Source organism: Barbatula barbatula, assembly GCF_947034865.1.
Source record: "Barbatula barbatula genome assembly, chromosome: 10".
In the NCBI taxonomy this organism is placed as follows: domain Eukaryota; kingdom Metazoa; phylum Chordata; class Actinopteri; order Cypriniformes; family Nemacheilidae; genus Barbatula; species Barbatula barbatula.
Genome location: NC_136773.1, coordinates 21,109,811 through 21,122,572, shown reverse-complemented (window position 1 = coordinate 21,122,572; position 12,762 = coordinate 21,109,811). Strand labels below are relative to the sequence as shown.

The 12,762-nt window shown below is 41.0% G+C and overlaps 1 protein-coding gene across 1 annotated transcript in view; it reads left to right on the top strand.

The window, feature by feature from the left end:
- The window catches only part of pclob (piccolo presynaptic cytomatrix protein b), a gene marked incomplete at its 5' end in the record, with an annotated part of 57,057 nt that overhangs the window by 29,083 nt on the left and 15,212 nt on the right, over positions 1 to 12,762 (top strand). Inside the window, 6 exons of the mRNA XM_079466004.1 lie at positions 46 to 2,631; positions 2,957 to 4,647; positions 5,083 to 7,195; positions 11,062 to 11,156; positions 11,323 to 11,398; positions 11,590 to 11,715. Coding sequence (XP_079322130.1) covers positions 46 to 2,631; positions 2,957 to 4,647; positions 5,083 to 7,195; positions 11,062 to 11,156; positions 11,323 to 11,398; positions 11,590 to 11,715 — 6,687 coding nt within the window. The remainder of the gene's footprint in view (positions 1 to 45; positions 2,632 to 2,956; positions 4,648 to 5,082; positions 7,196 to 11,061; positions 11,157 to 11,322; positions 11,399 to 11,589; positions 11,716 to 12,762) is intronic.

Below are 12,762 nucleotides of genomic sequence, written 5' to 3'. Positions count from 1 at the left end.
GTGCCACTGTTTCATCTATATCAAGTGCTGTCACTGATTCAGCAGTTCCTCTCACTGTGACAAAACCTCATATAATGGCCATCTCTCAGGAACGAGTAGATAAACCAGTGATTGAATTTCCACCACCACCTTCAGTTTCACCACCCGAACTGCCCTATAGCACAGTTGACTTTAACCAACTTATGACTGTTTGCACGTCTTCATCAGTTACAGCAACTCCAGAACCCCCTTCAAGTGTGCTCAGCATGACTGTAAAACCAGCCGTTACCCCACCGCACAAATCACCACCTCCTGTTCCTCCCAAGCCAGTCTGTATTCCACCAGGACTGGTATTCAACCACAGATTAAGAGAAAGCGTGAAACCACCAGTTAGCCCTGAATCAGTAGTTGTTCAAGCGGTTCGTGCTGCAACTTTACCAAGAACAAGAGAACCCCCAAAAGCACTGTCATTAAGTTTGACTACCCCTGTTGAGAGCAAGCATAGTGCTCTCTCACCGAAATCACCTCTGTCACCTAGATTTGCCAGGACACTTGAAACATATGTGGTGATAACATTACCCTCAGAACCAGGCTCACCTGTGGAGAGCATTACAACTCAAGCCCCGATACGCAGATCATCACTGCCAACTCCAATGCAGCAGGTTCCATGTGATGCTCCAAGAGTTTTTGCATCAGCTTTCGTGGATGCATCTGTGATGGCAATTTCTGCTCAAACCATAGCAGCGCCACCAAAGGTTACCTCAACTATAGCAGCACCACCTCTGGTGATGGCACCTGAAACTGCACCAGTCACAAAGGCGATTTCAGTAGATTCAGCACCAAGTGTAGTAGCACCTTGTATAACTGTTCCAGTGCCAGCAGTTTCTGCTGTACAAACATTGTTTTCAGAACCACTTGCAATAGCATCACCAGAAGTAGCACAGGCTTTGACTGTGGTTCCATGTGCCACAACAGACAATAAAATGCATTCTCCATCTGCACTGTCTACAGCAACATATGATTTAGCGCCAGCTGTAATCGCTCCACCTGCTGTGATTGCAGCAGCCCCACAAGTTGCCATTGAAGCAACAGTGTACACCACACCTTCCATGGTTTATGCTATCCACATGGCTTCAGAACCAGCACAAACAACAATACCATTAGAGAAAGAGGTTACTGTAGCTTCTGAATTTGTTGCACAGCAGACAGTGAGTGAGGTACGGCAGGAGCCTGAGACACATCAAATGAAAACAACATACCCTGCACCAATAACAATAACCCAGATTCCAATTCTTACTCAAAATGAAGGAATTGATAGTTTGGATGTAGAGGAAGTATTAATTGTCTCTGCTACACAAGAGGCATTAAATGGATTTGGTCCATCAGCAGTTCCAATAGCACAACTTCTGGAGCAGCGAAAACAAGAAACCCAAGCAGTGTCCACTGAAGCTGCTGGGCCATCAACACCGATAACATTTACCCAATTTACAAAATCAATTGAGAGTCAAGAAGTCATATCAAGCATGAGCCAAGTCTACTCTGCAATCTCCAAAACTGAGCAGCACCCTGAGAAATTGCCTAATCTTGTAACTCAAGTTGTAACTACTGAAGTGCAAAGAACTACCACTGTGTCAGTTGTTCAGGAGAGGGTACCAGTTGAGCCCATGCCTGAACCTAAGAGCGCCACTGTCGCAGTTCAACCAGAAGTACATCCAAAACCCAAACAGAATAGAAGAATACACTACCCTGGTGATGTTATAGATCTCACATCAGTCAAAATCAATGTCACAATGACTGACCAAGGAATGGATCTGACTGCGCCAGATTCAAGTCAGTCATCAACTGAATCAATTGACAAGCGACAAGCTACTGCTGTGCAACCAGAGATTGTGAATCTTAGCTCTGAAACTATCCCCACTACAAAGCTCTCTGTTGTGACAGATAGTATAACAATTGTAACTTGCACAGCTACCATTACCTACAATAACAATAGCATAGTTGAGAAGCCACTGGACCTGGGAAATGACACATCAGTGCCTCTTCCACTTACCAAATACAACCCTTTTGAGCCACTCGCACAGATAGTGTATAGACCTGTATATCCTCAAGCTAAGCCTACAACCGGTGCAGAGATCCCTATTAACCTTTCATACAAAGGTGTTGCGGGTACAGCCATTCCTATAATGCCTGTTACAGTATCCCCGGTGAGCTTCACAAATGGCACTGCTAGTACAACAAAACATATTGAACCAACAGCAGTTGGACCTGTAGACCTCACCACTTCTAAGCCAATGAAAACTATGGTTGCTTTGTCCTCGTCTTCTGGGGTGGTCACAACTGTTGTGGAGGATGATGGTACTCCAGTGGATCTCACATTGGGAGGACGAGCTGTTTGTTGTGATGTCATTTACAAGCTTCCTTTCACAGGGAGCTGCAGAACACAGCCGCCAGTGACCACTCAACCTGATGTCCCATCTGGCATCAAAGAAGATCATATTGTCATTGAAGATCTCAGCACCATGAAGGGTTTGGTTTCGGAAAGTCATTTCAAGGAGACCGAACTCTTCGGTTACGAGAAGAGGAATGGATTCACCTATCAAAATGGGGCATCCGAAGCGGCTATTGATTTGACATCATCTAAATTTTCAGCAGGTATGGCACTAAACATGTTCTTGATGTCCTTAAATGTTTAGTTGTTTTATTAAGAGCTTATTGGTTCCCGTTTTTATTGTTTACTCACTGAATGCCTATGTTCTTTTTTTTTTTAAACAGATGCATGCATTTGCCTCCGTGTTGTCCCTCAGTGTTTTGGCTTTGCATCCTGCTAATCTGATGACACTGACAAGATCTTTGCATGCCGTTTGGTTTCCGTTTCGTAGTTTATTAGTTAGTACTGCATGGCTTCAAAATACACTGGAAAAGCAACGGTTCATTTCAACACTGATCATGCTGTTGATTCTTTTTCCCAATCAAACAGATGAAGCCTTAGACTACTCAAAGAAAGGCACTTTGCCATTTACTGGGCTCGCGACGGCACAACATCCTGCAGTATCTTCATTTGGTGTAAATAGTTTGCTAAGAACATCAAATGGCATTGTTTACTCATCTGTGTCAGCCCCTGTCCCATCCACGTCTGCCATTACCACTCAACCGGGTTCAATATTTAACACAACGTGCAATAGTCTCCCTGATTCCATTCCATTTTCAGGACTTGAAAATCAGCCTGCTCAATATGGATTTGTGCCGACCACAGATATGTCAATGGATATTCTACCATCTGCATTAGCCAGTCTCCTTCCCTCACTTACTGCCTTCCCTGAGCTCTACTCTGATGCTACTCTTGAGGCAATAGCAGCCTCTTTAGATACACTGGTATTTCCGAATCTTCCCGACTTGGATGACAGCAAGAGCCAGCAGTACAAGGCTGAACATGAGTTTCTACAGTTAGAGAAGTTGAAGCAGTTGTGTCTTGCTGAAGAGCTTGAATGGGAAAGACAAGAGATACAGCGCTACCGAGAACAAGAGCAGTTTGTTGTTCAGAAAGAACTCGTGGAGCTTCAGAACATGAAGCAACAGCTCCTCATGCAACAAGAAGAAGAACGCAAAGCCCATCTGATTCTCCAACAAGAAACGTTTGCACAGCAGCAGCTTCAGTTGGAGCAAATCCACAGGTTACACCAACAACTCCACCAACAATTAGAAGAGCAAAAGATATATCCCTATGGGTTTGAACCAAAAGAGTCCCCACCTACCAGCTCAGACATTATACTTGAGTCTAAATATTCTGGAGATAATGGACAGTACTGGCCAGTTAAGGATGACAACTCCATGTCATCTGCAGTGAACGTTCATCACACTACAGCAGGTCAAACCTGGCTGACCACCACCTCTGGGGCTTTTACTCAGTGCGGTTCAAACATTCCTGTGTCAGTAGGGGCTCAGACAAAAGAGCAAATGCAGTTGTCTACAAACCTGCCAGACATAGCTAAACTAGATCAGAATGTATATTTCAGTGGCAAGAAATTGATTGAAAGTGGTGTTCAAACAGATGATGAAGATGCAGTTGAGAGGATTGCACCTGGTAGAAGAAAAAGAAGTAAGAGAAGTGTAGATAGTTGTGTCCAAACTGATGATGAGGATCAGGATGAATGGGACATCCCTGTTCGTAGTAGACGCAGGTCCCGTTCTAGTAGATACACCGATGGAGAGAAGGGTAAAAGCTCAAAGGTGTCAAGTATTGCGATTCAGACTGTAGCAGAGATTTCAGTTCAAACAGAGCATTCAGGGACTATCAGGAGATCTCCTGTTCGAGCTCAGGTGGACACAAAGGTAGATTTACACAGAGATGGCCTAACCGAAAGTGACTCGGATATAACATCAGACAAAGATAAAAGACGTCCAGCTCCCACTGAGATAAGTGTTAGCACACATCTGACAGCTGATGATGTTGGAGCCTCAATAGTTACCAAATCTCCAACGGTGTTATGCTCCCCGCATTCTCCAGTATCCCCTGGGAAGAGCTTACAGAAGATGCTGACTGTTGAATCATCGAGGCCTCAGAGTACCTCAAGATCATTATGTGGCTCACAACGATCGCTGTCTGACCACAAGTCTCGCAGTCCAACAACTGATGACAGAATAATGTACCAGTACAAAGACACCTACTCAGTAAGCACTGCACTTTATAAATAGACAAATTATTTTCAATGCATTATTCCCTGTTATTTTACTTACATTAGATTTCAATTTAAAGACCCCTTCTAAGGAACAGGTTTGATTAATTTTGTCATTACTGTGAGGACAAATCTTGATGCTATTCTAGAGAATTGTGTGCTTCTAGTTTTATAGCAACAGTTTGGCCAGGGCCCTTTTCTATTCCATCATGACAACACTCCTGTGCACAATGCAAGGTCCAAAATAAATTATTTAGTCTACTGTGGAAGAACAATAAAATGACTTTAATTGCAATTACTTGAATAGATAAACCTGTTTATTAGAGGGGGTTGTCTCAAAACTTTTGTAAATATAGTGAACATTGTGTTGGAATTAACATGTCTATCTGTTGCTAGTTTTTTTTTTTGCATTTCTGTTTTTTATCAACAGAGCGGTACACCAGTTGGCAGTCAGAAAAAAGTAAAACGCACGCTACCTCATCCACCACCAGAAGAAGATACACTTCTTGGCCTTTCTGGGTACTCCACTGCTTCTGCCAGAAGAAGAATGTGCAGGAACACCACATTGGCCCGGGCCAAAATCCTGCAAGACATAGACAAAGAGCTGAATTTGGTTGAACGTGAGTCCTCAAAACTCCGTAAAATACAGGCAGAACTTGATGATGAGGAAAAAGAGATAGATGCTAAATTGAGGTATCTGGAGATGGGTATAAATAGAAGAAAAGAGGCTTTACTTAAAGAAAGAGAGAAGAGAGAGAGAGCCTACTTGCAAGGAGTGGCAGAGGAGCGAGACTACATGTCAGATAGTGAGGTCAGCAACATCAGAGAGGCACGAGGTAATGGTCATGGACTAGAACGCCCACGGACTGCCCCACAATCTGACTTTGACCAATTCATCCCACCGCAGACTGAGGCCGACTCTCAGTATGCTACCCTCCCCAGCCCATATTCCCATTATCAGTATGCATCACAAAGCCAAACACCAGGTCAATATTCTCAGCAGTTATACCAACAGTCCCTTTACCATCAGCAGGTGTCCCCATACCAATCTATCTACTCATCTGTGCCCTCACTCACTCAGCAGTCCCAGCAGACTGGCTATGACCATTCCTCACTCATTCTGATGCAACAGAAGCCTCGACAGGCTACTTTGTCTGACTTAGAGCCAAAGATTACAACAAACTATGAGGTGGTACGCAACCAGCCCCTCCTTATTGTCCCTACGTCCACAGAGAGTGCCTATGGAGTTTCCCATCTCGGGGGTAAATACAGTAACCTCGACCTGAGGATGGGGCTAGAGGAGAGAGCCAGCATGGCCAGCAGTCCCATGTCCAGCATATCAGCCGAGTCCTTCTACGCAGACCTGGATCACCATAATGCTAGAAACTATGTCCTGATTGATGACATCGGAGAACTCACCAAGGGAACCTCAGGCCTCGGTTCAAGCTTCAGTATCGCCGATAAGGATATTAGCAAAGCTGACCGCTTGCTCCGGACTGCTGACGTTCGTCGAACGGCAGATGTGGCGGATTTCCTAGGCCCTCTTCAGGCAGCTTCCAGACTGCATTCGTACGGTAAAGCGGAAGAGGATTCGATGGAGGAGCCGTATGAATTGAAGATGTTGAAACAGCAAATTAAGCAGGAGTTCAGGAGAGGGACAGACGGTCTCGAGCAGCTCACAGGCCTGCCTCACTACCTGCACTCTGACACAAGTTTTAGACATTTCCCCAAAGCTGAAAAATATAGCATAGGAAGACTAACGTTAGAAAAACAAGCTGCCAAGCAACTCCCAGCCTCGGTTCTCTACCAGAAACAACTGAAGAACAAAAAAGCGTTCATAGACCCAAACATTACAAAGTTTTCACCCATTCAAGATTGCAGGGACCTTGAGCTCGACTACTGCAGGCTTTTGGCTTCTGGCAGCTCATCTGTTGGCGGAATGTCTGCCAGGGCAAGGCTCCTTCAAGATGAAATCACATTTGGTCTCCGAAAGAATCTAGCTGAACAACAGAAATATCTTGGTTCAGCACTTGGTGCTAACCTGGCTCAGTCACTCAACTTTGGCAACCTAGGGCCAACTGTAAGGTCATCCCTTCATGAAGATGGTACATACCCCAGTGGAAGTCATTCAAGACCCTCCTCTAGGCCTTCTTCTGTATATGGACTGGACCTTTCTATCAAAAGAGACCTGTCAAATTCCTCGGTACGTCTGAAATCAGAAGGTGAGGATAGTCACTTTGGATCAGCTAGGGCTAAACCAACAAGTCTGCCAATTAGTCAGAGCAGAGGCAGAATTCCCATCGTTGCACAGAATTCTGAAGAGGAGAGTCCACTGAGCCCTGTTGGACAACCTATGGGAATGGCCAGAGCTTCTGCGGGTCCACTTCCACCCATCTCGGCAGACTCCCGGGACCAGTTTGGGTCCAGTCATTCTCTTCCAGAAGTCCAGCAGCACATGAGAGAGGAATCCAGGACATGTGGATACGAACGAGACCTTGCTTTTCTAAAGGATGACCTTCAAGGAGCCATGTCAGATAGTGAAGGTAAATTTGTTATGAGATCTGTTATCTTCAGTCACAACTTCTGTTGATATGCATCCTATGTCTAGGCCTAAATGTGTGTGCACGTGTGTGTAACTCAAATTTCCTATACTTGTTTCTTCTTTTGTTTCCATTTTCAATGTTTTGTTTCATTTAAATGTACTTTAAAGCTGTAATATTTGCATGAAGTCATTATCCTTTAAATTTTCACCTTCATATGTACATGTCATGTATACAAGGGTTGCTTTCTGTTTGTTTATTATTTAGTGAGTATGCACGCTATTTACATGCAAAGGGAACAAGGTTGTTTCTCTTTTCCATTATTCCATTTATTGTTGGTGATCTCGCTTCATCACCCAGTTATTGATTTAGTTATTTTCCTTAATGATACGCTATACAGTATGTGCCTGTGATATTTATTACAGGCGTACAGTTGAACCAAACTCTGCCTTCTATTTATGTTTCAACATTGCGTGGTACTGTTAGAATGTGGTGACAGTTATTTCCTGTTATTTCCTTAATTTATATACAAGTGGAAATTTGATAACCATTTCATGTGTTAAATTAGAAAAAAGTTGGGCCGTAAAAGAGTAGAATATGGAATTCTCCCAGTGTGTTTTTCCGGCAGCTACGGGGTATTGATAAATACATTTAGTTGAGCCGTAATCAAACGTCTGTCTGGTGAAGACATACTCAAATTTTTTATTCATAGCACTACCTGGCTCAGCTTGGCTGGTTTCCATTAATCCGTTTATAGAATATTCCAGGCTGAAGAAATGCAAGTGTTATCACAATAAGTCTTGTGTAATAAATGTACACATTTCCTTTTACTGTCCTCGTGAAATCTTCAGTACAAAGGACAATTCTATAGTTTAGATGTATATTTTATTCTAGAGATAGATAGATGTTATGTTCATTCAGTGGTTAGTACAGTATTGTTTAGGCAGGTTTATTTTCAGATTTCTGCTCCATTTCCTACTTTTTATTTGTCTGTTTGAGCTATTTTCTTCATGTCACGTTTCTGTCTGTCATGAGTGTTTGTAATGTTCATCATCAATAAATTATTTTGCTACTTGAGTTTTTTTCTTGCATGGCTTATAAGTAGAAATTTGAAAATGAATGGTATACCATTCCTTCTCTCAGTATGCCTTTATACTATACATGTACATTATTGGTAATTAGTCATTTTAAGACATACAATACACACATTGTTTGGCAAATGAATAAATGATTAATACACTATTCTGCCAAATAAACAACATTTAGCTAAAGCATTTTGAAATATTCTTTACAATAAAATATGGCGACATAGGTTTAGGCATTAGGTTGATGCAAAAAGCGTTTACTTATGTAGAAAATGGTCTTAAAATAATGTTCTAGGTTGTGGGTGCTGTAACTAACTGAAAATAAATGGAGATGTCTTTCAGGTTGTTTAGCAAGCATACAGTAATTTTTTAAATAATTAATACACATAAAATTTTGGACAAACACAGTGAAGCACTAAAAAAACTCACCCTGTTTAAAAACGTTTTATAATTTGTATGTTAGCTTACGAAAAATCTAAATAAAATTACTTGATGACCTGTTCTGTTCAAAATTGTATTTCGTATTTCAACTCATGTTAGTGAACCCTGTAACATGTGTAGCATGTGATTTAACAACAATGCAACCGTTGCTTTATTCCTAAAACCCTTCAGAATGCCTCGGCCCATAGCCTTCTATTGCATATTTGTCAATGTAAACAGATTTTGGGTTGTTTTTACAAAGTGGCAAATGTCAAAATTGCTACTTGTAGTAAATAAAAACAACATTAGTTTGGTAAGATCTCAAAGTTTTGGTATACCTTATATGAGTTGAATCTAAACACTGTATAGAAATAATACTTGACTGTTTTTGCATTACAGAAATGTATTTAAAAAAATGTCAAAGATCTCAAACAGGGCGGCGATGTGTTCTTTACTGTCCGTACTTTAGGGCAGTGTTTCCCAACCTTTTACGTGTCAGCACCATCCTTAAAACTTACGTACTGACATCTAAACAAGGTATAGTTTAGCATCATCAACATTATCAGTTTGACAACAGCCTACTAATAAATGTCAAGTTTATAAGTTGACGTTTAGTAGCAAATAATGCAAAATGGATATGATATCTCTGGTTGGGAATCACTGTTTTAAAGACAATTGCATGTATTTGCAATCATAATCGTTTAGTCCATTAGTGGTTTATGAATTGGCACAAACTGTTTAAAGGCTAATTGTACTATGAATTCTCTGAAACACAATGTTTTCAATACAGCTGGAGGTCCTAGCTGGAATGTGAAAGGTGAGAACTGCTGTTCAACAACCTCGAATCAATCATTAAGCATAAACCTACGTTCATGTGTGCCATAGTCTTGAGTAATGGACATTTCTCAGTGGTGCACTTCAGACCCATCCTGATATTCATGATCACTACACTCCTCAATGTCTCTCTGACATGGCCTGATCATATCAACCAGGGCACATACATGTCTACATTGACTACATATATGCATAATGTAGCAGGAGTGGCGCAGAATGCCAGTTTTAGTTGTGTTGAGGGTCCGTTCTCGGGTACCATGACGTGATCGATGCATCGTTGCAGTGGAGTAATGAAATAATGCACTGTTGATTTAAGGGGACGTTTGCTCCGCAAATGGACAGCGTATAAGGTTCTTCATTATGAAATTACTGTGGACAGATGCTGTTGTCAGTATTCTTTAGTTTATTAGGAGTCAGATGATGGTTTGTGGCGTCCCATATTGCTTCAGCGAAAAAAAGTAATGATTCGCTTCGAGAGTATTGTAATCATAACAGCAGTAAACAGGATGGAACACATTGTTCACCCTATTTATTTTGGGGATGTGCTGATGTTTCAACACAGACCTTAAGGCTGGGACATCCTAGTCTGTACAGACAGCAGAGTAGAAGAATAGAACAAGATACCAAGGTGATGATTGAAAAGTATATTGTCTGTAGTCTTTGAAGAGATGAAAATTATTTTATCATTTATTCCCCTCATGTCAGTCACAACCTGTATATTACTCTTTCTTCTGTGGAACACAAAAGAAGATTTTTTGAGAAATGTCTTTGTGGTGTTGTGTTCATGCAAGGAAAGTCAATGGAGATCAGAGTTGTTTGGTTACCAACGTTCTCAAAATATCCTATTTTGTGATCTGCAGAGGAAAGAAATTCATACAGGTTTGAAATGACATGCGGGAGAGTAAATGTACAAATTTCAAATTGTTTACAACGTTTTTTTACATGAAATATCCCTTTAAGATGTCACGTTATAGACAGAATAGATGTACAAATATTACATTAACATTGTAGGTGACCAGTTTACAAGTCATCAAAGAATATAATCCATATTTGCTGAAGTTACTAGTTCACAGTGTGCTAAAAAGACTAATACTAGAGAATCATCAGAAATGTGGTGAGACAGGACATCTTCACACTGTTGTATGATAGTATGTATGTGCGTATATCTGCTGGGGCTCTGAACCACAGCACTTTAATAAATAAATTCTCAGCGCATGATGTGTAGCTAAAGGGACACAGCATGCCTGTTCTTGTGTGCATGTCTTCACATGTCTCACATCATCACTCCTTCACCATACCCTCTCACTGCTTCCCCTCGGGTCCGGCCACTTGGTACCTAAAGCATCTACCTAAACAAGCCCTTTGGTGGTTAGAAGCCCTGACCTAAAACTATGAAGTTGTCAAAAATTCAGCAAAGACATTTCTCCATTTTTGGAGCGGTGAAGGGATGGTTGGAAGAAGCGGTGGAGTGGGACACGTGTCTCCGTTTTGCATTTGCGATGGTTCAATGGCTGCTCTCCTGTATTGTAGCATACCACCTTCAGCACGAAGAGACGGACTGGTTTGACATACCTCGCCGAGGTGGACCAGAGGCACTCCAAGGCCTGGATAGGAGACAGGTGAGGGTGCAACCCAAAGACTTGATGTTTCATTTTAAACAAACAGTACCTTACCCTAAAAAAATGAATTGGGTGGATCACCTTTCGTACATACAGTATGAATGAACGTTTTTTCAAAGCACAGCAAACTACATCCTCTTCGTTTACTGGATGTTTTTCTTTATTGTCGTAGATAAAAGACAGCCACTACCCCTTCCCACACACTCGCATCAAACTGCAGCGGGACCCCAAGGACCACAGCGTCTCAGGTATTTTTACACGCAGCAATTACTCCACGAGACACGCAGTGAAATGTAATAAATTCAGCCCTGAAAACTAAATTACTGTAAGGAAAGAAAAGGACGATGTATTGATCAAGAGATCAAATTAAAGACTTATGTTACTAAGAAGCTCCGATTAGGATTAAATTATCAGCTAAATGGATGCTGTTTGTTTTCAGGGGGCGGGCTGGGAATCAGAGTTGTGGGCGGGAAGAAGATTCCAGGGACCAATGGAGAGATAGGAGCGTATATTGCCAAGGTTTCAGCAGGAGGATCCGCAGAGCAGACGGGGAAAGTAGTTGAAGGTAAGAATTCATTTTTGTACTGTAACGAAATAGCCAGGGATGAATGAAGGAAAAGTATTTAGCAATACACTGAAGCTCCGATAGTAGTTTTTTGCATGCATGCATCAGCATTTTCATTCGCTGTTTAAAAGGTGTTTGTGCTTTGTTCAACTTTCTATAAGCATTTAATTTGAGTTGCCATTTCTCATTTCAGTGTGATTGTTGTGTCTAGTGCTGCCTCAGCATCCCGTCCATTTACATGAGCTCTTCTGATTGTTCAGAGTTATTTTTTGAGCCCAAAAATAAACATAACAGCGTAAATGCAGACCTTAAACTCAGCAAAAAACATATAACATATACATCAACAAGGTATATGCACAGTACATATGAAGATTTTGGTTCCTTTTTTCAAAAGTTCAAAAATCATGTTTTTCTATTGTGCATTTCAATTAATATCAATCTAGCTGCAGTTTGTTTGTTTTGATTTAAGCCATAATAACTCGAAAATATAGCTCACTAACACAGTAAAACACAATCAAAACATGATTTTTTAAATTATCTCATTTTGGAACCAAACTCTTTGTCGATCTATACATACTGTGTATAAATATATAATAATATAACATTTATTATTGCAGAATTTAAAGACACTTTGTGACCCTTTTATACATAGATGTCACTATAGTGAACAGCTTTTCAAATAGCACATCAACCACTGCGAGGAACACGAATGCATCTTATACAATGTCACCTCTTCTGATATAATGTCAAGTGGAAAATGAAAAGTGAAGAGTGTGTGTTCAGATTTAGTTTTTTATACCATATGAGCAATAACAACATATTGAAAAAGAAACCCAACAGCGGTTGTCATAATGCATGCATGCATGCATTAAAGGATTAATTTAATATGCTTGATTGTTTAATGAAATACAGAGGCAGAAAAAATGAAGAGACCATTTTTCAATCCGTTTTTCTGATATTAGAATTTACTGTTTGTATTTGCAGAAAATGAGAAATGGAGAAATGGAGAAACTGGTCAAAGTAACAAAAAATGATGCTCTGTAGTTT